This window comes from Phyllopteryx taeniolatus, chromosome 2 (genome assembly GCF_024500385.1).
Source record: "Phyllopteryx taeniolatus isolate TA_2022b chromosome 2, UOR_Ptae_1.2, whole genome shotgun sequence".
NCBI lineage: Eukaryota > Metazoa > Chordata > Actinopteri > Syngnathiformes > Syngnathidae > Phyllopteryx > Phyllopteryx taeniolatus.
Genome location: NC_084503.1, coordinates 30,460,559 through 30,487,873, shown reverse-complemented (window position 1 = coordinate 30,487,873; position 27,315 = coordinate 30,460,559). Strand labels below are relative to the sequence as shown.

Here is a 27,315-nt window from a genome sequence, read left to right as displayed (position 1 = left end):
GACAGACTCCCTCTGGAAAAAAAGGGTTGTCCAGACAATAAAGCGTGTATTGTCTGTTTTGTACTTGTGTCCATATTGTATATGTGTGTGTGTGTGTGTGTGTGTGTATGTATATATATATATATATGTGTGTGTGTGTGTGTGTATATATATATTTATATATATATATATATATATATATATATATATATATATATATATATATATTAATATCCCATCATGTTTTGAATTGTACTTCAAGGCAAACCTCAAATGCCGAGTTGAGGTAACTCGGGATAATATCAATATCAACTCAACTTCTTGTCAAAGATATCCATCCATCAATCAATTTTCTGTACCGCTTATCCTCACTCGGGCCGCAGGCGTGCCCCAGCCTATACCAGCTATCTTTGGGCGAGAGGCGGGGTAGACGCTGAACTGGTCGCCAGCCAATCGCAGGGGACATATAAACAAACAACCATTCGCACTCACATTCACACCTTAACCTACCATGCATGTTTTTGGGATGTGGGAGGAAACCAGACTACCCGGAGATAAACCACGCAGGCACGGGGAGAAAATCTCCGAAACAAGTTCAGCTTTTTTCCCCCCCGCTATCTATTGAATGAGCCCAGCCGAGGTACAGATCAGTGAGACCACAGGAGATGAAATCAGAAAAATGAAGCATATCCAAGCTGCCATGTGAGGCAGAACACAGCAGCAGGGAGGCATTTGTGCACAAAGACCTCACTCAAACTATATTAGAAACACGTAAAAGGCGACCTCAGCTCAACTAAGTATGACGACCACGTCAGTGAAATGAGGATAGCCAGGACTTAAAATAAGGACGGGAGTAAGACCACCAAAAAATAAACGTTGACCGTCACACCCACATGGATGAATAAAGCAATGTGGCCTGTCAAGGTGATTTTGTACGTAAAACAATAACAAGAAAACCAAGTAGAAAACCGTTAGCCTCATAATTGCTATAATTCCTTGATTCCTTAATTCGGGCTTTCTGGATTCCCATGACCTGAGAATGTACGTAGACATAAAGAAAAACAAAATTTTTAGCAAGCACATCGGTATCTTCCATCCATCCATTTCCTGAGCCGCTTCTCCTCACTAGGGTCGCGGGCGTGCGAGCCTATCCCAGCTATCATCGGGCAGGAGGCGGGGTACACCCTGAACTAGTTGCCAGCCAATCGCAGGGCACATACAAACAAACAACCCAGGGCACATACAAACAAACAACCAGTCGCACTCACATGCACACCTACGGGCAATTTAGAGTCTCCAATTCATGCATGTTTTTGGGATGTATGAGGAAACCTGAGTGCCCGGAGAAAACCCACGCAGGCACGGGGAGAACATGCAAACTTCACACAGGCGGGGCCGGGGATTGAACCCCGCTCCTCAGAACTGTGAGGCTGACGCTCTAACCAGTCGGCCACCGTGCCGCCACATCGGTATCTTTTAATTATATTTTTACATCAAGTTAAAAATTACTTTAGAAATTATGCTATAAGGCTAATGAAATGTAAACTCAATAAACCCTTACCCAAACCTTTTGGACTACATAAATTAGGGGTTAGGGGTTGGTCCAAGGGTTAGGATTATTACTAGGGGTTAGGGATCGGGATATAATGGATCCCTAAAAGTTAAATGTCCCTGAGGACACCAAAACGGCATTCCAAAAGGTTACAATAACCTACGATGTTGAATGTCTCCAAGATTGTGGAATACAAAATTTGTGGTCGCACAAATCTTCAAGTGGCGAATCACCATCCCATAAAGCATGACATTACGCAAGACCTCTGTGTACTCTTGCTTATTTATTGCTTATTCTTTAGCTTTTTGCCAACTGTTGTTTTAGAACATAAATGTATGTTCACAGACAACCACATTGCATCTCACTGGGCATCCACCCAGGCTAGAGAAGAAGAAGAAAAAAAAAAGGTTTGAACTGATGGGTGGGGGGGAGAATCACCTTGCAATTCATGTCATTAGAGAACTGTATAATAAAACTTATATATAACTGTATAATAAAGTCATTTGAATTCTAGGTGACTTGAAAATTGAGGCTGGCTGAAAATGCACACACGGAGGAGTATTATACATAAAAAAATAGGGGGAATAAACATATTCACCACACAAGTGCATTAAAATGAAAGTCAGCCGAAGGCACCTTTAAATAATACAGTATAGATCCTAGTTTAGAATGGACTCTCAGAGGATGGGATCAAGATGCACCGACAAACCACAGCTGATGCACCCTCGGTTACACGAAAGAATGCAGGCACACGCGCTTCAGTAAACACATGCACGGACATGCAGACCAACACTTGATTTAGCACAAATGTGTGTAGGACTTCCTTGCGCACCACTGACCATCAGGCTCATATTTAAGTCTCAGGAGGAACGGAGCACATCTAATTCTACCTTTTTGGAAAATATAAAATTGAGTCCTAGGAATTTAGATATATGAGCATAATATTTTACTTAGTTATGTGATCCAAGAAAAAAAAGGGGACTGAGGCTCAGTTGGTAGAGCGGGCTGTGCAGTGACTGAAGGGTCGGCAGTTCAAATCCCAACTCTGACTGTCTGCCGAACCCTAAATTGCTCCCAGTTGGGCCTGGCAACACCTTGCATGGCAGCAGCTGCCCATTGGTGTATAAATGGGTGAGTCTCTGTAAAGCGCTTTGGGCACAGTGATGATGTCGATAAAGCATTATATAAGTGCATTTCATTTCCTACTTAAATATAAATTATGGCATTAATTTAATGAATGAATGAATATACATTAAAAAAAACTATGCACACATTATTCAGCTAGGGCCAACATATATAAATATACAGTGTCCATCCTTCCATTTTCTGTACCACTTATCCTCACAAGGGTCGCGGGCGTGCTGGAGCCTATCCCAGCTATCTTCGGGCGAGAGGCGGGGTACACCCTGAACGGGTCGCCAGCCAATCGCAGAGCACATAGAAACAAACAACCATCGACACTCACATTCACACCTACAGACAATTTAGAGTCTTCAATTAACCTACCATGCATGTTTTTGGGATGTGGGAGGAAACCGGAGTGCCCGGAGAAAACCCACGCAGGCACGGGGAGAACATGCAAACTCCACACAGGCGATGCCGGGATTTGAACCCCGGTCCTCAGAACTGTGAGGCAGATGTGCTAACCAGTTGCTCACTGTGCCGCCCAATACAGTATACAAATCCAGAAATAAAAGTTGTACATGAAATTCATAAAAAAATAAGTAAAAGCCAAAACAATGAAATTCAAGTAAGTAAAATATAAAATGAAATCAAAATGAATACATTCGACGAGGCTTTATACGATCGGGATTTATTTATTTATCACCGATCAGCGAGTTTAAAAAAACCAATAACCGATCACCGATCCGATCACAAGATGCGTTAGGTACACAGTCTCGCGTTTATCTATCATGTAGCGAATGCTAGTAGTATTGCTAGTATGCTATATGCTAGCAGTGTTGTCACATCTTACTTAATGATAAGCGACAAGATATTAGTCTATTTATCTCGCATTTATTGGTTAAGCAACGAACACAGCTACTGTGGTCTGTATGCGACGCCAACATAAAAGAAGTTACAAAAAAGCACGACTCTCAACTCTCAGCTCAACTCTTTTCGGCTCCCACACACGCTGGCAGCAACGTGTTCAAGAAGACTCAGAAACTCAGTGCTCAGCAAAACAGAAGAGGAAAGGGCTCGCTAAAACCCCTCCTACAGTAACACATATCAATAACGTACAACATAACCCAGATCGTTACAACGCCTCTCGTCGCATCGTCAATTATTTGCAGAAATTCACTAATAGCGGCCCGGCTCTGTCCCTATCTTTTTATTCAATTGAAATATTAACACATAAGGTTTTCAAACTGATTTTCAGGATATGTGACGTAAAGGTTGAGGCAAGATTGACCTAAACTCGATGCAATAGCTCCACATTGCCAGACCTTAGGGGTAAATATCCTCACATAAAATAAAGCCTCGTGTCCCCATCCTCGATGATATTTAAGCAAGAAAATGGACTTTGCCCCCACAATACCCTGCTTGGTGCAGTGTGTGGAATAAATGGTTGACTCACTCCACTACCCATCTCCCCTCCCACCGCCGTGCTTCACATTGTGCAGGGTCACTTTAGCCGCAGGAATTCCGTATGGTAATTTTCTCTCCAAACTTTGTACGAACAAGCTGCCGGACTTGACAACTCTCTACTTGTAGACTCCAGAAAAGAATAACAGTGTTTGTTTTTTGTTTTTTTTATAATAGATGAGCAGCAATGATGTATTTTAATGTACTGTAATCTTTCATTCCACAGCAGATGTAGACTGAGGTACTTTGAAAGCACCATGGGGGGCGTGGGGGACAGCACATTAGCTGTGCAGTGATACGGAGAAGCTTGATCACAACCTTGACACTTATATTTGAAAGTAAATTAAACAAGTGTATCCGGTCACGTTCGATTTGACAAAGCCCAGTGATCGTAAATGACATCAAAAGACACGCGACAAGGCTAAAAATAAACGAGCTTTTGGATTCAAATATATTCAAATACTGTGCACGATGGCGACGCAGAGTAAATGTCTTTTGCGGAGCCGATCAATGTCGGCGAATTATGACATTAAAGCCGATCAGCCGATGAGCATAAAAGGCTAATTATCGGCCGGGACCGAGCAAGCCGATCAGATCGCTGTAAAGTCTAATAATTGAGGTCCAATGTAGTTTTATATGGCGCTTTTATTTTGACTCTGGCGCTCTCACGTCACGGTAAGACACGAACAATTGTTGTAGTGGCTGCCTTGACTTCTTCTGGCCTGACCCCAATGAAAAAATTAAAGAGGGAACGCACAACTGTTGAGCTCTTTGCAATTTGTGACCGTGCATGACTGACTAGTGGTCAAGCAGAACAATGGAGACGTACCATCCTGGACAATTCACTATATTGGCGAGAGGGATTTTCAAATGAAAAGTCAGTGCTTGCAGCCTCATGTTATTGCCATCTATGCATTCATTGCTTCCATTAAGTTGCAATTTGTGATTGCAATTTATAATACCACATTTATTCAGTTAGCCCTTGCTTTTTGGGTACATTTTAAAAAAAACATTATTTATCTTTTATTCTTGTTTAAAGATTCATTTTGAACTGAAAATTGTTACATCAGAATCAGAATCATCTTTATTTGCCAAGTATGTCCAAAAAACACACAAGGAATTTGTCTCCGGTAGTTGGAGCCGCTCTAGTACGACAACAGACAGTCAATTTACAGAACACTTTGGAGACAGAAAGACATTGACAAAAAAAAAAAAAAAAAAAAAAAAAACAGTCACTGAGCAGTAAAGGGTTGCTAGCTATCTGGTAATGCCGGTACTTTTTTTGTTTTTTTTTTTGACAATTGTGCAAAAAGATGCAGAGTCCTCTAGCACTTAGAGCAGTTTGAATGACTAATATTGACTAAACATGTGGTAACTCCGCATAATAAGAGAATTGTGAAAATGGAAGCTGCAATTGCATTGTGGCCCAGCTACACCGTCAGCGCCTTCAGCAGAAGAGTCTACGAGTCAAGTGAGAGCCTCTCCTCCGCCACCAACACAAGCCTCTTCGCCTCTCTCAGTAGGCAAGGTTGGTGAATGTTAATTACTGTATAATGTTAATTACTGTATAAGGTTTTATAATTAAAGATGTAAGTAAATATGTGTACTGTTGTAATCTTTGTCTCAAATATGTAAAGTATAAATACTGTTTACATATTTTAAACATTCTGGTACCCACATACACATTCACGAAAATTCCTGGGGAAGGAGGGGGGGCAAATCTTACTTCGTGGTTTTTCCCCTTTCGCGGGGGGTTCTGGTCCCCATTAACCGTGAAAAACTAGGGAACACTGTAACTGGATGTAATAGTGAAGCTTGCGATCATTGTCGCAAAAATGTGCACGAGCGAGGAACATTGTGGACCAGTTATGTTAAAGTGAATGGGAGCGAAGGACGAGCTTAATCTCAAAATATCCCCGTCCCTTTTTATTTTCACTCACGTCCTCTTCTAGCTCACGTTTCCTATTAGACGGCCAACAATCCAGCGATTGGTGGATTGTGCTTCGCAACGATAGTAAGACATCAAAGGATCCAAACAGGATGTTGCTATGATTGCTTGGCCGCCACAACATGCCGTGATATCGCCAAGGACGAATCAGAGTAAAGCTGTTTTCCACATTTAAATAATTTAAAAATAACAGCGCTCCAATCAAAGCAAATCTTATTTACATATCAAAGATTAATGAGAAATCCGGCTAGCTCAACTATCAGGTGTAAAAGATCAAATAGCATTGCTTGAAAAAGGGCATCCTGGGCATTTCCAAAACAATCTTGCAAACCCCATAAAAAGACATCAAGGATTATGAACAAAAACAAATTGCTGGCATAGGACCTTTAAGCATTGCTAATCTGGCTAGTATACATGGTTCAGATTTAGTAGCAACCAGAAAAAAAACTGGATAATAAGATTATCTTTGAAGGAATCCTGGAAATAGTCAATTTAACCATAAAATGACCACTTTAAACTAAAATAGACTACGTGTATTTTCAGACATGGGTTATGGAAACTTTTTTGTGAGTCTAGTCATGCTCGGGCGGCACGGTAGGCGACTGGTTAGAGTGTCAGCCTCACAGTTCTGAGGACCCGGGTTCAATCCCCGGCCCCGCCTGTGTGGAGTTTGCATGTTTTCCCCGTGCCTGCGTGGGTTTTCTCCAGGCACTCCGGTTTCCTCCCACATCCCAAAAACATGCATGAATTGGAGACTCTAAATTGCCCGTAGGTGTGAATGTGAGTGCGGATGGTTGTTTGTTTGTATGTGCCCTGCGATTGGCTGGCAACCAGTTCAGGGTGTACCCCGCCTCCTGCCCGATGACAGCTGGGATAGGCTCCAGCACGCCCGCGACCCTAGTGAGGAGAAGCGGCTCAGAAAATGGATGGATGGATGGATAGTCATGCTAGATTTGTCTAGCAAATTTTACATTGCTAAGTAAAACTGACTCCGAGGACTGAATTTTCAAAATGTTAATTTGAAGGACCCTAAGAAATGGCCAAAAACAGCCACAAGATGGCAGACTTCCTGTTTCTTTTTTTAATTTAGGTTCTTGAGACTTATGTGACAGTATGTGTGATTACTCATGATAGACATGCCCACCACATTTCATACTGCCAAGAGAAACTGCCCTTGAGGGCTGGCAGAATTTTCAAAAGGTTCTGGGGGTCGTCTTTGAAGGGAATGGAATCCTGTACAAGCCCTCCTGGCTTCATTCCCTCTTTGCACTTAAATTATGCTCAATAAACAAACAAACATGGCCAAAATGACCCTCAAACAGACTTTTCAAACCTAAAAGGCACACTTTCTTTGTTTTTTTTGGGCATGGGTTCTAATTACAGACATGCCTACCAAATTTCATGTTGCAGTTAGAAACTGGCTTCACGGGCTGAATTGGTAGAAAATAATATGAAACTTCTTCCGCATGATATGGCTGCAACATTTGCTAAATATGGGAAAATAAAACGCATAATGGTGATTTAGCCTTAGGCTAACAGCGACAGAGCAGGCACATAATACATTTCTGCCGAGCAGTATCTGTCTATTCTGTGTGCATAGGGAGCAGGGGTCGTGAGTCAAACACGTAACAAGGGAGCCTATAGATCCCCTCTGCTGTCGGCGCGTCGGCCATGTCACCCTGCCTGGCCTTGCACGTTATGGCGCACTCATCAAACTGCTGGGGACAGAAAATTCATCAGGCACTAAAATGGATTCTCAGCATGTTGTTGACAGCAGGATGACTGTCCTGGCTTGATAACAACTCTTCCTGCTTGATTGCATTTTTATGTATGATACTCTGTAGGGGGAGGGAAGAAAAAAAAGTCACAATAAGCAAGAATTAGTAAGTTCTGATTGCAATCTCTGCACTGTCAATGTTGCAGTTTGAGCCTCCGTTACAGTCATAAGACGTAGTTTGCATCTACCATACTTTAACACAATGGATTTGTCAAATTTTCTTTAGAATATATATAGGGTTTATTATATTCAGCACTTTAGAAAGTCTGCCTTTGACGATATTACGGGACATTTTCAGTTCAAATTAATGAAACATTTGAGGTCTTTCCCATACCCAGAAACTCAAAAGTTTGACAGTGTGTTTCTAAGCCAGTTTCACTGAGCAACATGAAATTTGCCATGCATGTCTATAATCAGTAAAACTACAAAAAAAAAAAAAAGTCTGAAGTGTCATGATCTGTGTTTTGGTTTGGGTTGTGTTTTGTTTCATGTTTTCCTGTGGTCCCATGTTTTTCATGTCTTGTGTGCTCATTTAGTCATTATGTCCACCTGTTCTCGCCTACCACTCGTGTCTTGTCCAGGTGTTCCTCTTTGTCACGTCAATTTGTGTGTAGTTCCCTGGTTTCTTTCAGCCCTTGTGAGTTCATTGTCACTGTCTGTGCCACGCCATAGTCGCCTGTAGTGTCAGTCGTCATGTCTTGTTTCCAGTTTTAGGTTTATTCAAGTGTTTCTTTGTTACTTTGATCAGTTTTAGGACTTTGTTTCGTTCGCTTTTTCCATGATCCTGTTTTTGCCTCCACGTTTTGCCTTGCCTTCCTTGCATTAAAAAAATCCCACCACGTCACATGAAGAACCCTTGCCTGAAAAGACATAGGAAGTCTGCCATTTTAGGGTCAGTTTGGCCATTTCTCGAGGAACTTCAAAAGACACACCACCTGCCAGTATCACACCATCTGCCAGTATCACTCAGAAACTCACCAAATTTTAAAGGTCTCATCACCCTGGCGAAAATGTATTTAAGCGGAAGGAGTCGCAATTTTGGGCAGAGGTGTGGGGAGGGATGGAATTCACCCCCCTAAACCAGTTTCACTGAACCACATGAAATTTGGTAAACAGATGTCAGTTTCCCTAAGCAACATAAGATTTGGTAAGGATGTCCACCATGAGTACATAAAAAAAAAAAAAAAACTATTCCTGAAAAGAGAATTTTGCCTAGTTTAACTTTTTGGGTTCATTCAGGGTTGGGTCATTTTAGACATTTCTTGGGGTCTCCTACGGTTTGTCAGTTGCTACCAAATTTAAACCAAGCATACTCGAGAGGCAGGTAACGCTAAAGTGTGAGGCATTAGATTTTTGGTCTTTGTGTGCAAGCGAAGCGCAGCCGTGAAGTTTGATGATTTGCCACAGAACACAAAACTAATAATTCATCACTTGAGATTCATAGCTTCCCCCTACTGACAGAAATGTTGAGATAATTTTCCTTCCTCCAACCCTAGGCGTATCCCTACTATTGCACGCCCTGATAGTCAGGGAGTGTGTGGGCCCGTGCGTCGTTGCGCTTGGCTTTAATTTGTTTGTTATTGTTATTTCAGATGGGCATTTGAATGTGCCATACATTTCCTTGATTGACTATGGCAGAAATTTAAAAACAATCAATTAATCATTAAATTTTTTATATTAGATGGATTACTTCTGTTTCCTGTGACCCGCATAGTTCGCCAGTTCCGTCTCAGATATTTTCATAATCTTTAAAATGGAAACCGGTAACTACATACTGTATGTGCTTCATATCAAACTAAACCAGTTTAACTTGTTTCGACAAGATCTATGGGGGAGTCTGCCAGTACCATGCATGATAACTGTTTGAGTGAGAGGACAGTATCAGATTGCTGACACAGGAGGAATGTAAAGTATCTGTTAAATCAGGACATGGTCTCTACGTTCAGTGACCAACAGTAGGAGCACTGTTAATTTGTGTGCGCAAGTTATGCTGAACGCTACGGAAAAGAATTCTGGCACCTTAATCAACCCTTGGATGAAATTGAAAAAAGATGACCACTCTTGAGCTGTTTAATGAGATGTGAATTTTCACGCTGAAACTGTGGATTAAAGTGTTATTAACACTAACGGGAAACTATATTTCTTGAGGAACATGACGGGAAGAAGCAACTGTTTCTGTGCTGCGGTTTCACTTCGTTGATAAAATTAGTCAGGTTTCTATTAACAACTGTTCTGGATGGACTCAATGCACATTCAGTGGTACCTGGAAGGTCCGCCCCAATCCATGACAGTTTATCTTTGAGATACATCATATTTGAGCTTTAGTAACGATTAGCGATGTTTTAAGCAACGTTTTATATTCATTAACTCATAGTTGTACAAGCAGAAGTTAAACTGTGTAATATTAATCTGTTAAAAACAATAAATGGCTTAGCATGGGTAATGAAAGTGAGCCAATTCTTTAACATTAACTGTCAGGCAACAGGCGGCATGGTGGCCCTGTAATTGGCTGGCGAACAGTTCAGGGTATACCCCGCCTCTCAGACCAAAGATAGCTGGGATAGGCTCCAGCACCCCCGCGACAGGTGGTACAGAAAAAGAAGAACGTCAGGCAACATAACCGCTAATGTAATGTGTTAAAAGAAAACACATAAAACACTACCTGACTGAGTAACCACCATATGCTTGTAAACAAAAGCATACAGCGACTAGTCAGTCAGAGGCTAGCGTGAGAAGCTAATAGCACTCTACATATTCAGTGCACCTTCTTGTCAAAGAGATGAACTCCAATGCACACAACCATCCATCCATCCATTTTCTGAGACGCTTCTCCTCACTAGGGTCGCGGGCGTGCTGGAGCCTATCCCAGCTGTCATCGGGCAGGAGGCGGGGTACACCCTGAACTGGTTGCCAGCCAATCGCAGGGCACACATAAACAAACAACCATTCATACCTAGGGGTAATTTAGATTTTTCAATTAACCTACCATTCATGTTTTTGGGATGTGAGAGGAAATCGGAGTGCCTGGAGAAAACCCACGCAGGCACAGGCTAGAACATGCAAACTCCACACAGGCGGGGGCGGGGATTGAACCCCGCTCCTTAGAACTGTGAGGCTGACGCTCTAACCAGTCGGCCATCGTGCCGCTGCACACAACCAGTAAAAGAAATTCCAACTGAAATACCTTTGTTCTCAAAAAGCTAGGAGTGGAAGTGGTAACCTGTCAAAATACAAGTAACATGACTTAACAGAAACTTCTACCCAGTCTTCTACATGACAACTGGTGATCATCATGTTACGTAACAGTGCGCCTAATATACACGATTACCACCCCCACATCAAGTTTCTACAGCGATGATCAGCTCGGGTGGTCAAAGATCCAAAGCTAATTTCAACGTCTGAAAAACTATCATGCAGAAACACCCACATCCCCAATGAATGTGACTCCACTGCTATCACGTCAAAGCCAAAGGGTACGCAGAGCAACATTGAGTTTTGTTGGACGCACAGATTAAGGTTAGCGCACAGCGTTACTTTCTGATAAGCGGCACATACTTGTAGCTCAATGAAGTCGTCAATGTGGTGGCAGTGGTCTTTGTGGGCATTCACTTTCTTGACACAGGCCCTTGCTTGCCTGTTCAGTTACCTAGCTCCACCCCCAGTCGTCATGGTAATGAAGTCTGCACTCGTCATTGGCCCGGCGATACATGTGGCGGGATGTACTCAAAAAGGCCCAGCAGAGGATGTACTTCCTGCGGCTTCTGAGAAAGCACGGCCTGCCACCGGAGCTGCTGAGACAGTTCCACACAGCGGTCATCGAATCAGTCCTGTGTTCTTCCATCACAGTCTAGTTTGGTGCTGCCACAAAAAAGGACAAACTCCGACTGCAACGGACAATCAAAACTGCTGAAAGGATTGTCGGTACCCCCCTACCCACCATTGAGGACTTGCACGCTGCCAGAACTAAGACAAGGGGGTGCAAAATCCTCTCGGACCCTCCGCACCCCGGTCACCAGCTCTTCCAGCTCCTTCCCTCAGGTAGGCGCTACCGATCAATGCAAACTAGTACCAGTAGACATTCCAACAGCTTCTTCCCTCTTGCGATCAACTTCTTAAACACCTAACCTATAATTCCATTACAACAATTTTTTGACTTGAGTTCGTTGTCACATTTCTGTGGGGCCAACTATGTATTACTCGTGCACTCACTGTAGTTGTCTCGCCATGCTGCACTATTTGCATATAGTGGCCACTCATGCCAGAGTAGCATCTGCTCCATTTGCACACTGATTGAGGAGTATCTGTAACATTTGCACAACCAACATTGTCCCAGATTATCGCACTACTCGTCACTTTACACCGCATACAATCCTTGAAGTCTCAGCGCCCTTTGCACAATGGTCATTGCACCAATATATTTCAATATTAGTCATTCGAACTGCTCTAAGTGCTAGAGGACTCTGCATCTTTTTGCACAATTGTTTTTTGTCAATGTTGTCTGTTGTACTAGAGCGGCTCCAACTACCGGAGACAAATTCCTTGTGTGTTTTGGACATACTTGGCAAATAAAGATGATTCTGATTCTGATTCTGATGTTTAGTAGGGTTGGGCATCGTTTGAATTTGAGCGATTCCGATTCCGGTTCCTTATTTCGATTCCAGTTCCAAACAATTCTCGATTCCGGTTCTTTTAGGGGGCTGGGTCAAAAACATTAAAGGTTTCCAAATTATGAACATCCATTTTCTTAGCAGCCCGCAGCATAGACTAAAATGAATATTTGACTCAAGGTTCTTTATAACCAGTATCAATATCAAACCTATAAACTAAAAGGCAATGTGTGTGGAACTAGCCTAATTGACTAATATTCATTAATTAATGTTTCAGTTAAAAGTTAAATATAGCATTGTTAAAATAGTCATTTGGGACTGTTTCATCACGTCAAATGGTTTATATGTGCAATTTTTAACTTGACTTCCTGTTTTAAGCTAGTAGCCTTTTATTTTGAAGGGTACGCACCGGAACTCAGCATTTTGGGACGGAAAGTAACTTCACATGGCGCCGGTGATTGTTTTTTTTTGTTTTTTTTTAATGGATGGAGCCAAATCATATAAAATGCTTATTCCTTTCCCGACACACCGATTATTTTTTTTTTTGTCATCGGCGCGCTTGTGTTGGTTTGAAGACTAAAATAAACGCTAAAAACCATCAGTGCAAAAGTGTAAGCAACCGTTTACCTTGTTAGCCGTCTCAATGTTGGCATATACTTATTTTATTGTTACACTCACCCAGTTGACTGAGAGTTGACATCACTGAAGCTCCACGCAGTGTAGGCTGAGGCTCGGAGCGCGTGAGACGCTACACATCGTGAAATGCCTCCTTTGGACAATATAATCTTATTCCAAGTGTTGCACTGAGGCGACAAAGTTCAAACACACTTTTGTTCACCGCAGCCACCAATGGGCACAAGCACGTCATCATGCGCGTTCTTCTTCGTTGGTTTACGCCGCTTCTTCGTTGTTTTTCGCCACTTCATCGCGACTGGAGGACGAGGCATCGAAACTGGGAACCAAAATTTTTCAATTTGAACGGTTCCGGGAGAAACGGAACGTTAGTCCCCGTTCCAATCGGTTCTCGATTCTCGATGCCCAACCCTAGTGTTCAGTCACTCACTTGGATGAGAGAGGGACGGGCTCTCAAAGAAGTTAATTTCAGCAAGTCAAGATACAGGATAACAACTTAAAAAGTATCTAGAATTATTGAAACTTTTTATTTTGACGATACAATGTCACAGACATGCTATTAAGACACCTGGGAACTGCTTTAAAAAGTCTGAAAAATGCACCCTTTAATGAAAGGGTTGGTCAAACTCCAAATTGTACAACTACTGGGGCGCAGAAGAAACAAAGGCGCTGGGGCGTTTTCCTCCCTTTCATATGCTCATAACGTGTTAAATGAAGTTGACATATTTCCCTGTGATCGTTAGAATGGACAAAACAAGCCCTTTGTTTGTGGATCTAGCTGTGGCCCTTGCCCTTTAATTCGGCCTGCCGGCTCCCCCCACCGATTCATCTCTGTCCCAAAATCACCCACCGAGTTCCCACACAAATCCCGCACCCTACGACTTGTTCATGCGACTCATACCCAACCCAAAAACACACAGGAGACAAATATATGATCTTCTCCTTTGATATGTACAGTGAAGAAATGTGGTTTTGGATTCGAAGCTTTACTTCTTTGATATTTAAACATGCGAATTTGTGCCCACACTGCATTTCATGGTAATACATGTATATATTTTCCTTGACCTTGTAATCTAATACACATATGAGATGGAAGGTATCACTCCAGCTGCGTCCCTTTTATCGAATAACAATGATAAATAACGGCAACAAAGTGATGACAGCACAGAGGTACATAATTTTTATATGCCTTAAAATTTAGAGTTAATACACATTTTTTAAAGGAAAAACATGCCTGAAATTGCACATTAACTGATCCAACTGATTATAAGGCATGATCTCGGCATATCACTTGAGTCGTCAGCACACCTCACTATACCTCAGTTCAGCCAGGAGATGTTTGAGACATACTGTGCATTTTTTTCACCATTTCAAACAGCACATAAGGGTCTTAGTTACATATTTGTCACGCTTTGGTCAAAATAAACCATGAATCAAGAACTACAGCAGACTTTATACCACAAGCCATCCAACAATTAGTTTCATTAAATGGGGCAGTGCCATCTCATTAAAAATGAGCCACTTTTCACCCTGCCTGCTCTTAAACTGGGGTGCGAGTTTGGTAGTTGAACGGGGAAAGTGGCTTCAGCTTTTGGAAAAAGCGGAGCCCAGGGTGTGTGAGGGAAAAAGCAAGCTTCCATAAAGACAATGAAAGCATATTTCGCTCGTGGAGGCGGCACTTCATAAAAGCTGCACATACACTTTGTGTGCGGATCTGTGAATGTGGTGCATGAAACAGTCACATCGGCAAACACAAATCCATAAAATTATCCACAGAGGGATACCTCTATGATGTGCATAAACATGATAGAGAATTTACTGCCATGTTGAGCTTTTTTCAGCACTACTTCCATTCATACGTCTTTTGAAGGAGCCGCCATGTTTAGTGTTCTCCTTTAGCTCAACTCTCAGGTTGTCTTTCGGATCAACTTTGAAAGGGCCCCGGCGACGACCCAGGACACGCACTAGAGACTGTCTCCCGGCTGGCCTGGGAACGCCTATGGATCTCCTCGGAAGAGGTGGACGAAGTGGCTGGGGAGAGGGAAGTCTGGGCTTCCCTGCTTAAGCTGCTGCCCCTGAGACTCGACCTTGGATAAGAAGGAAAAGCTAGTTGGATGGATGGATAGATGGATGGACGGACGGACGGCCCGACGGATGGATGGATGTAAGGGACAGGAGAAGTGGATGATACCTGCCTAAAGACTAGACTTTACACCAATCTAATCGGTTTGATCGGTATCGGCCTATAATTAGCATTTTATGTTGATCGATTGATCGGCTTTCATGTCATAATTCAATGAAGTCATCGATCAGATCCGCACAAGACATTTACTTTGCGTCGCCGTCGCGTATGAATCCAAAAGCTAGTTTATTTTTAGCCTTGTCACGTCTTGTGGCGTACTACTATAACTATCTGACGGCCAATAAAGTTTGTTCAATCTTGTCAGTGAAAAAACAAGTCGTCTCTGTGGGACTATTTTGCAGTGTTAACACCTAAGTTATTTGCAGTCTGTGCAGAACTGAAGTACGTCGTGGGGAATGTCATCTAAATGCTTCAACACAACAAATTTGATCGGGCACCTGAAGTATGTACACAAGGAGTAGGATGTCGCGTTCAAGCAACGTAGCGTGGCAAAAAAAATACAAAGGAAAACTTAAACGGACGCAAACTCTGGACAACACCGTCCATGTAGCCGGGACAGTGAGAAAGTTAGAGTAAGCATGTCATTAACAGTATTTGTTAAAGTAATTTAATTGCAATAAGGTAATTTTATAACAGTAACTTAGCACCCATTATCTCTGTTATGTTGTAATGCTGATTTGACCTAAACTTATGTCAGTGGTCAATCCTTGACCTGGAGGTCATTAAGGTTTTAACTTTTGTTAGAGAATAATTTTGAACTTTGTGTGCGTGTGTCTATGTGTGTGTGTGTGTGTGTGTGTGTGTGTGCGTGTGTATACAAGTAAAATATTACACAAAAAACATTGGAGAATTTGTATTTGAAGCAAAGCAAAGCAAATTTATTTATATCGCACATTTCATACACAAGGTAACTCAATGTGCTTTTCATGATTAAAAGCATTTAAAAACAAAGAACAAAAATTGCTTATAAACATTTAAAACAGAGAAAACAACCAAAATTAAAGTACAATTAAAACAGCGTACAGCGCAAGAAATATCATTTAAAAGTGGATAGCTTGAGAGAAAAAAAAGAGTTTTTAACCTGGACTTAAAAAACATTCACACTTGGGGCTGACGTCACTTCTGTTGGCAACTTATTCCATTTGTGTTTAGCATAATAGCTAAATGCTGCTTCATCATGTTTGCTTTGAACTCTGTGCTCCACTATTTGACCTGAGTCTGTCAATCTCAGAGCCCTACTGGGTATATATTCCATTAGCATTTCTTTCATGTATTCAGGACCTAAACCATTTAGTGATTTATAGACCAGTACCAGAACTTTAAAATATATTCTAAAGCTGACTGGAAGCCAGTGTAAAGACTTTAGAATTGGAGTAATACGCTCTGACCTCTTTGTTCGGGTCAGAACCCGAGCTGCAGCATTCTGAATGAGCTGCAGCTGTTTAATGCTCTTTTTGGGGAATCCAGTCAGAAGACCATTACAATAGTCAAGTATACTTGAGATAAAAGCATGTATGAGCTTCTCCTGGTCTGCTTGACACATGCAAGCCTTCACTCTGGATATGTTCTTCAGATGGTAGAAGGCAGTTTTAGTAATTGATTTGATATGACTGTTGAAAGTCAGGTCAGAATCTATCAGAACACCAAGGTTTCGGACTTGGTAGTTGGTTTTTAAAGATAGTGACTCCAGGTATTTAACAGCAATCCTCTTTTCTTTATTGCCAAAAACAATTATCTCAGTTTGGTTGTGGTTTAAATGAAGAAAATTTTGGCTCATCCAGTTATTTGTTTTAGACAGTGACACAACACTTCAATTGAACTGTAGTCATCTGGAAACACTGCTAAATATAACTGTGTGTCATCTGCATAGCTATGATAGTCAAAATAAAAGTTCTGAAGAATTTAACCCAAGGGTAGCATATATAGGCTGAACAGGAGGGGTCGACGAACTGACCCTTGAGGGACCCCATAGGTCATTGCCAGTCATTGAACACTTCCAATGGTTACAAAATAACTCCTTTCCTCCAGGTGGCACCTGAACCATTTAAGGACTGTTCCATTTAGTCCTACCCACGTTTCCAACCTGTTCAGCAGTACATTATGATCCACCGTATCAAAAGCCGTACTGAGAGCCAACAAGACCAGAATTGACACCTTTCTCTAGTCAGTATTCAACCTTATATCATTTAGCACTTTGATAAGAGCAGATTCTGTACTGTGATGAGTTCGGAAACCTGATTGAAATTTGTCAAAAAGTCCACTTAAGTTAAAAAAAATTGCTGAGTTGATTAAAAACAATTTCTCAACAATCTTGGCTATGAAAGGGAGATTTGAGATGGGTCTACTGAAATCATGGCTAAACAATAATGAATTGTTTATAAAATCCCCACCTGATCAACACTAGTCATGCACGATGAAAATTGTCTGGAATGTTAATCACCAGCCAAAACTTCATGCCAATTGCAAAATAGAAAACATATTTTAACATTTGTGTATGAACTGTAGTTTAAACAACAACAACAATAAAAACACATTTACATAAATAAAAATAATTTGTAAACTGTTTATGAAATTCACATTTTAAATAGCAGAAGCAGTATTAATTAGGATTTCCATGTAGTGCGTACATTATAAAACGTTTTATATATGAAAAAAACATTTGTTTCTTATTCTTCTTCTAAAGAATACAACAGGTACTTTAGGGACCCTCGCCACTGGCCGCACGCTGTAAAAAAGGGTGTTGTCTCAAAGTTTAAGATGTAACTATTTCCACTGATATTTTTAAGGTATTTCAATTCATCCATCCATCCATTTTCTGAGCCGCTTATCCTCACTAGGGTCGCGGGAGTGCTGGAGCCTATCCCAGCTATCTTTGGGCAGGAGGCGGGGTACACACTGAATTGATTGCCAGCCAATTGCAAGTATTTCAATTCAGCTCGTGTTAAATATATGCCACAAGGCTTATTTAGTTAAGTAGAGATACATTTACAAATATCAGTGCAAATTGTTACATAGTATTAAGTTGAGCAAACACGTTTTACAGTGTGAAAAGTGAGACTCATGACACGATGCGGTGACGGTGTGTCCAAGTTCCACTCTCAGCCTTACAAATGTAAAACTAAACGTGTAACTATACAGGTACTGTTTTACGTGAGAAGAAGATAGCATGAATATCATGTCGGGCTTGTAAGATTCGTCTCCCTTGCCGAATTGGAGATCTGACTTCTGGAAGAGGGGGTGATTAAAAAAGTGGAGGGGACGGATCAGTGTCACCTTGAATCTGAGTGGGTACCAGTGCTATTTGCGCCCTTGCCAGCGGCACCTCCGTGCCCGACGACTGAGGGGACCCTCCGCGAGCACCAAATTTCTCCATCTCAAGGCCGCTCCACCACCAGAGGCTTGCTCGCCATGGCGGTGGGGCCGAACGTGCCTTTTCGCCGCTCATAATATCATCATAACGAGATGCCGCTGTTTCTTCAGAAAGGACAGCATGCAGTTGGAGGAGATTGACAAAAGCAGTGGAAAAGACAGCGACGTCCAACCACCATGTCTTATACAGTGAGACTGTGTTAAGGGAGCATTAAAACATGCACTTGCGAAACTGCAACCACATGACATATTTACTCGCATAAACAGAAAAAAATTGTCTTTTTTCTGTTTGTGCGAGTAAAAATGTCAAAATGGTCACAGTCTTGAGCCCGGTTCACTGTTGTACCACATTTTGATTTTATTGAAAAAAATTCAATTGTTTATTTTCTTTTTTATGTACTTATGTTTCCATGGCGTGCGTTCAATGGGAAAAAAAAGTTATTTACACGTGTGAGCTGTAATTGCAATACTGTGATACCGTGAAACCGCAATATTTTTGCTCACGTTTATCATACCGTCAGATTCTGATACCTTCTCAGATACATTGCATGGATGTAGCTCAGCTTGCCATATCTGACATAATTTTGGCATTCTTTAGACAGCAAACTAGGTGAGACCTAATCGGTGGAGTAGCACCACCCATTTTCCCTTAAGTGCTTAAATCAACCAAAGCAATCTAAGTTGCAACAAATTACCTTTTAAGATTTCTCAATGACAGCCTGTTCAGGCAGCAAACTCGTTGCAAAGTAATAAAATCCATTCCGCGAAAAAACACAACATAACCTTGAAGGTTACATTAATGACATTCCCCATGATGACAAAAAAAGAAGTTTTCCAATACGACTTCCCAGTTAAGTAAACTAGTTAATATCATACTTATGCTTCACTGTAGCACTTCTATCAGGCATGGCACTAATAAAAGCAACCTGTCACATTGGTCAAACAAATACGCTCAGAGGCGAGAACGGGAAGGTCTTTGGCAAAGTCCTTGAATGGGAGAGAGAAAGACAGGACGACCCCATTGCGCGACTAGACTGCTCATTAAGAAAGACGGCTGGCGTTTCAACTGTCGTCATACCAGTTCCGTAGACCGTACTTAAGGACGCATTAGGAATTAACTTTATGTTTTGCACTTTCCTTTGGCTTTTGAGCAAATGTTTCCCGCTACAGTGTACCCCCAATATTTGTGCAGGATACGGACCAAGCCCTTGCTGGAATAGCAAAAATCTACTACTAATTGACAGCCCCTCGAAAAAGGTGCCACAAGATGGCGGCTAAGCACTAATGAAAATTAAAAACCTGTGAATACCAGTGGGTAGGCCTGTCATGACAGGGCTCTACACTAATGTTTGCACGAGTAGAACTGATTTGACATGATTTGGTCGCACCATTTTTTGAGGATGTACAGCATCACCATAGAATACCATAGTTTCATATGAAGTTAAGAATGACAGTGACTCGATATATGATATTTGCTAAATATTTTACTGTGAACAAGAAGTTTGTCTGCAACAAGCAGTGGCAGACAAAACGTCAATTAAATTAAAAAAATGTTTTAAAAAGGCTTCACTTTTATTTGATTATTTGTTTGACTCAGATGGCCAGTTTTTATAGTGAAGGCTCCTAACCTTCTTCCCCTGGGAAAACCACTTCATTTTGAGCATTACCACAACCATATGATTGACATACATTTAAAACTTATTGCACAATTGTACCACCACCATACCAAGTTGTTGTGTGTGTTAGTCCCCGATTAACACAAACACGGGAATGTTAACTGTTTATTAAGCATAACCTCAGTGGCACATGTTATTCAGCCAGTAGTTGACCACAATGAACGTCAACTTATATTTGATTGACAGGTGAAGGGCTCGTCTTCAGCGCACTAACCAGACAGTAGCTGGGTTTACATGGAGACTTTTTTGTCATTCCAACTCAAATTATTCCGGTTGAAGATCTTTGGTCAACTGTTTATATGTGACGTGATCTATTCCAAGTGGGTGTATACATGATGTGCACTACATTTAGTCGGAACAGCCGTGAGACATGCACATGTCGTCGTGAACGTCACGTATTTATCAAGATGGTGCGTCGTCTCGTCTGCACGGTAGTTGGTATTGTTTTTATATGTTCATTTTTAAAAAAACACTTGATTAAAAACAACTTGTAAGTAGTTAAAAACAAGATCTACGATATACGAGCTCCGTCGGAAGCCGTCATATTTACGTTGTGCGTAAACAATGATGTCATTGCGCATTTATGTCAAGACAAAGCTTGCGCAGTCTGAATGATGGTATATATTGTGAAAATTTACTTCTGATCGGTTTGGCAAAAGGAATATTTGACCCCTGTGAAACCGAATTAAATTCCATTCAGAATCGGCCTGTTTATTCCGCTTGAGGTGTAAACCTCCATGTAAACCACGCTAGTCTGGCAGCTCTTTATTTTTTTTTTCAGACCCAGGGGATCCATATCACAGAGTAGGCTTAAAATGATCAGGATTTTTGGAGCCAATCACCGAGTTTAAAAAAACTCACACACACCAAAACTTCAGAGCATGATTCGACAGAACGCCGGCATGTTTTCGTACAACCGTCAGTGCTAGCACTAGCCTGCTAGGCTCCGTAACGTTTTCTTGCCTGCTGGCGAGCTGTATCGTATTAAAAGTACGTGAACACACCTCAAGCAATCCTTGAATGAAAGTCCTCTCCCAAGCACCGGTGACCACCACCACACGTTTTTTCCCCATTTTCTTCTTATAACACACACAACTCGATCCATTGTTGTTGTCGTCGCCATGGTAATGAGTGTATCCAGTCGCGTTTGAGTTGACAATATAAAGCCCAGTGATCGTAAAAGACGGGATGCGGTGGAATCGGAACACAAGATTTTATTGCAGTAGTCTGACATCATGAAAGAGCAAATTTGTCTTGTAATCTGATCCGGCATTACGTGTTGTCTGTCTCAGACGTGTTGTCTGTCCCACACCGCCAACATGTTTTTTTTTAAATAACTTTATTGGCCGTCAGATATTTACAGTACTACGTCAAAAGACACGCGACAAGGCTAAAAATAAACAAGGTTTTGGATTCAAATGTACTGTGCAAGATGGCGACACGGAGTAAATGTCTTTTGCGGAGTCGATCAATGACGTCATTGATCAGATCGGCAAATTATGACATTAAAGCCGATTAGCCGATCAGCATACAATGCTAAATATCGGCCGATACCGATCAGGCCGGTCAGATCGGTGTAAAGTCCAAATAGAACCATTTGTATTGTGATTCCTGAAAGTATTGCTCCCCTTCAAAGAATGTAGTCCAATTGTGAAAGACAAAATTTGTCTTGTAGTCTGATCCAGGCATTACGTGTTATCTGTCCCTAACCGCCGGCATGTTTTTATTTTTGTAATAACTTTATTGGTTGTCAGCTATTTACAATACTACGTCAAAAGACACATGACAGGGCTAAAAATAAACTAGCTTTTGGATTCAAATATACTGTACTCGATGGCGACGCGGCGTAAATACCTTTTACGGAGCTGATCAATGACGTCATTGATCGGATCGGCGAATTATGACGTTAAAGCCGTTCAGCCAATCAGCATAAAAGGCTAATTATCGGCCGATACCGATGAAGCCGATCAGATCGGTGTTAAGTCTATCACAGAGTAAAGAAAAACAATTTAATAGAGTAACAACAAAGGAAATTATAATAATGACAACAATATTAATAATAACAACAATAATTATTTAAAAGCCAAAAAAAAGCAACAACAAAAACTATAATAATAATAATAATAATAATGTGGGCGGGCCTTATTTTTCATGATTTCAGGGGCATTAAAAAAAATGATCGTTTAGTGTGGCAGTTTTTGGGAAAATATATTGTCTTAGAAAGAATATTATCGGCCTACTGATATATGTTGGGGCTGTTTGACAAGGAGGAGCGCTGAATGAAGGGGTCTACTGCCACGCTTGCTTCTTACGCTAGCCGCCATATGCTGTCATTTGTGAACAAAATGTAGTGTTTAATGTTTAAACATTTAATATTACATTAGCAGTTAATTATGGCTTATACAGTACCTGTGACAATGAATTGTTCTCTCTTTTTCCATCCCTCCCTATCTGCAAGTCTGCATAGCCTTGCTTCAGAATCACCCCTACTACTCCATTCTGCTTCCTGCTTTTATTAGGGACAGGTGTATAAATGTCCTTACAAAAAAAGCCTCAAAACAGACACAAGCAATTGGATCTTGAATAGACATTAACACAAGTGTGTACATTTCACCTCTCTATAAATAAGGGTACTATTCTGCAACCACTTTAGAACATTGCGCAACTTTCAATCACTGCTCGCCTTTCTCCAGACCCTGCAAGACTGCCGTCATGCGCTGATATTCTGAGCAGGTCATGGTTATGGTCGTTCACCCACTCATGGAAGATTTTTCCTCCGCAACCGACAATGTTCCCTGGTCACAATCGCCGCCACGTCTCTCAATGTCAGCTCTCAGAGGGATCTTATAAAAGATCTGGCATTTATGCTTGCATCAAACCACTCCTAACCCCCCCCCCCCCCACACACACACACACACACACACAAACACACACACCATTTCCGACTCACACCTCCAGTGTGTGCAGCTTATGAAAGCAGGAACACAAACTGCTTTACATCACAATAAATTGCCTGAGCAATTACCTGATTCAACACTGCAGCTCCACATGAAGGGAATAGAAGTTAATTACGGTGCCTAAAAGTGGCCTATTTGTGGCCCCCGAACTGTTAAGGCCCTTTCCAAGAGCTGAAGCTATCGGGTGTTCTCAAAGTAGTAGTATGGCCGTAAGCCACACTGCACTTTGTACATCGCAGTTCGTCATAAACCAACCTAATCATTGTTTATGTGAGGCTGGCAAAGCATGAGACAATAGGAGCGTAGGAATTTTTAGGAGACATTAACTCAAAATTCAGAGGTACGAACAACAAAATGAAAAGCACTGAAATCGTCAAATCAAGCTGCAAGCAGAATTTTTTTCACAACAAAGAGCAAAGAAACAGTGTGGTCACTTGGAGTGGTGTGGATTTTGGGAAGAAGCCATTCTCAGATGACGTGATTGAAACAATCTTTGAAGGCATAACAAATGAGGAAATGAGAGCTAGAATTAAGCAAATCACGCTCTCGGATTCCACAGCAACAAAAAAATGCATGGTGTTTTGGATGAGTCCACTTTTCCCCTGATGACACTCAGCTGATGGTGTTTGTGAGGTATTATAATGGGTCAAAGAGGGTGTTTGACGTGTCAAAATGGAAATTACATTTCATTTTAGTTTGTATTTTTGTTGTTGTTATTTTGAATGAAAAATGACATTCTGTTGTGAATATTACTGTATTATCACATACGGCCTGACTGACCTCAATAAATGGACTTTTGATTTACTGAAAAAATATATTTGTGGCTTTTAAAGATTTGTATGTCGGAGTACCCCTGCTGAAGACTAATGCACAAACTATTGATTGGACTCCACGGAAAATCTTATATTTTCCAGGACATTGGCACCTGCATGATCACGCTGCTTCTGTTTTGCTCTCATACCGTGTTTTATATACAACACATAGCAGTGATTCAATCGTGAACTTCATTATTCGATCCAGTTGCAGGTCAACATTATTTCTGGGTTTTCCTTTCAATACCAAAGATGGCATGATTGTTATGTTGGTTGTTTAACTTAAGGGGGGGCATGATTGTGCCCCAATAACCTCTGCTTAGCAACAATTGACAGAATCCAGAAAGAGATTCAGAGAAATTCTGGTTATATGCAATTTTACAATGAATCATATTTGATTTTATTTGATTGTGGGATGTATATGATATATCAGGAAAACTGAAAGTGATGTTTTTCTTTTTTTATTTCCCAAATTACAAAAAAAAATAAAAAAATATTCGGCTGGCACGTCTTACTCCTGTCACTGTGGCTTCAATTTCTTTTCTTTCTTTTCTTTTCGTCCCACAGGAACTGACTGTTTCATTTTTGCTTGGCTTTTCAGTGACTTTTGGTGACTGTTTTTTTTTTTTTTTTTTACTTTAAGGTCCCATGTTGAACAGAATTAAACAAAATACATCTTATATAAGTAGGTTATGGCAAAGCAAATGAAGAGGACTGAAACTGTTTTTGTTGTAATCTTTAGCTAATTACAATTTTAATTTTTAAAGATAAAAAAAAATCACTCCGTCAGTGTGTATTACTCCTCTAACTGTAGTTTGTCAATGTACTTGTATTAATTTTTCTGATTTTACTTTTACTCCCTATATTTGAAATATCTTTCCTTTTTATTCCTCGACATAAAAAAAAAAAAGGACATAATTAGAGAGAAGTAAAGTCAACCGCTGTTGAGACCTTGATGATTGAGATCTTGGGGACTCGTAATGCGGGGAAAATGGATGACAGCAGTGACATGAAGGAACGTGAAGCACATTAACGACGACGGCGACCGATTCAGAGAATAAAACTTATTTAAGTGAATAGTTTGATGTTGTTGGCTACAAGAATGACTGGTGGTGATTTGTGAATGCTTCGCATCTTGTGCCAGCCAAAAATCGACTAGCTCCTGGCGTTAAAAAAAATTCTCTCTAATCTGAAAAAAAACACTTACAAGTAAAGTGTTTTAATTAAATTGAGCATTTTTTGTTACTCAGTTCACAATGTTAGCATACATAGCGGAACAACATTTTGATAACATAAAAGTGAAGCCAGCGCTAGCTAGTTCTTAAACAACAACTTGTGACATGTAATGTGATTTTTTTTTTTCTTATTCTTCTAATTACGGGCACCATTGCTATAAAAGAGGGAATCTATTTTGTGTGCAGAAGTTGTTTTTTCTTGTACCAAGTTAGCAAAACGGGTATTGTAATTGACAGTTTTACTTTTATATGCAAGTACAGTTATTGTACTTATGTACAAGTACATTGTACATAGGTCTAATTTAGAGTCAGTACTTGTACACAAGTATCCAATTATATGGCATGCTATTGAACCGATATTTATAAGGCATGGTGTATTATTCACAGTAAACATTCATTTGTACTTTTTTACTTTAGTACATTTCAGAGTCAGTATTTTCTTTATTTTTTTTACTTTTATCCAAGTACAAGAGTTGAATGAGTACTTCTACTTTTAAGTCTTTCTTTTTCACACAACTGGCAACCCAAGTACAGAGCATGTGTACTTTTGTTACCTTTGCAGTACTGTATGTGAACTACGTACTTTATTTGCTTGTTCTATCCGATATATGACGCACCATTGTACCTCGAAATAAAAAGTTTAAGTACTTTCAGAGTGATGGACTATTTTACTGTAATTAAGTACAGCAGTTGATTCAGGATTTCTACTTTTACCAATCTTTTTTTTACGCATGTATTTGGACTTCTAAGTACAGAGTGGGAGTACTTATGCCACCTCTGCTATACTGCACAATAATAATAAAAATTGACTTTTAAATGACATGAACTAGATATATCCCCTCCCAAAAGAAAGAAAAATAAAAGAACTTGTCAAATTCAATATACTGTATGATTGTACCCCTAAATAAGAGCAACTACAAGTGAGTCCATTGCAAAAACTTGATCGCAGCGTGCTTTGGAAGCTCACTCGCTGCTCTTTTTGCAGGCAATGTGCTGCAACTCCTGTACGGGACACAAAATGCATGCACGCGCTACACTGGCCAGCACAAGAGTATTCAAGAGTATTGTACAGTATCGTCCTGCACGGTGCAAGGTGCACATGAGCCCCCCTTCTCCATGCACTTGCACTTTCAATAAAAAAAATATATATATATATATATATATATATATATATATATATGGTAATAGTAAAAGCATGCGTATGGATGGGAATGCTGTATATAGTATTTACCTTGCTTGGATGGAGCGCAAAAGAGCAAAAGCACACAGATGAGCCAAGGGGTGCTCTCCACCGCCATGTACAGCCTTTTGGTGGGGAAGGGGGGTCCACCAGTGGGGTAGCGTGGGTTTCCTCGTCCGTGTCTGTACCGTCACAGCCACATGCAGTGCATGTTCTTTTTACCCCCGAGTAGTCAATCCGCTATTGTCTGCGCGGGTTTTTTTTTTTTTTTTTTTTTTTTTGTAGTCTCTCACCCCACGCTTAAAGCGCCCGCCGCCCCACTCCCACGCTTTTCTAGTACTCCCGACAACAACAATAACAGCGACGCGGGTGGAAGAGGCGTCGTGTCCCTCGGCGAGTCAACGCCATGTTAGGAGCCGACGTTGAAGAGTGGCGTGTGGTGGTGGGAGCGGTGCTGTGTGGCTCTGCCTGCTGCTACACACACACACACACACACACACACACGCACACACACACGTGCTACATGCTCGTGCGTGGGGTGGTGTGCACGTTGCCAGACAAACTGACTGGCTGGCTTAAGGTCCACTTGAGCAATAATAATAACAATGATAATGAATTTCAAATAAAAAAGATTTGCTTTTCCAAATGCAGCCCTTTCAACTGCCCACTAACACCCTAAAAAAAGGACATCCCACTCTTGTCAAACACGCCGTAAGAAGAAGGGTACCTTTTCCATTAGCCATTTCAACTTCTTGACAGAGTGTGAGCCAACTCTGCCCTCTCTCACCCACAAGCACCATCAAAAAAAACAAAAAAACACGCACCCTAATCGACCTCCCGACGGAGTTGATCAAACCTTTC

General features: G+C 41.0%; 1 protein-coding gene across 1 annotated transcript in view; it reads right to left on the bottom strand.

Annotated features, from left to right (window-relative positions):
- The window catches only part of igdcc4 (immunoglobulin superfamily, DCC subclass, member 4), a 117,136-nt gene extending 90,210 nt beyond the window's left edge, over positions 1 to 26,926 (bottom strand). Inside the window, 1 exon segment of the mRNA XM_061765685.1 lies at positions 26,506 to 26,926. Within this exon segment, the coding sequence (XP_061621669.1) occupies positions 26,506 to 26,572 (67 nt within the window). The 5' untranslated portion in view covers positions 26,573 to 26,926.
- Positions 26,927 to 27,315: the final 389 nt, after the last annotated feature.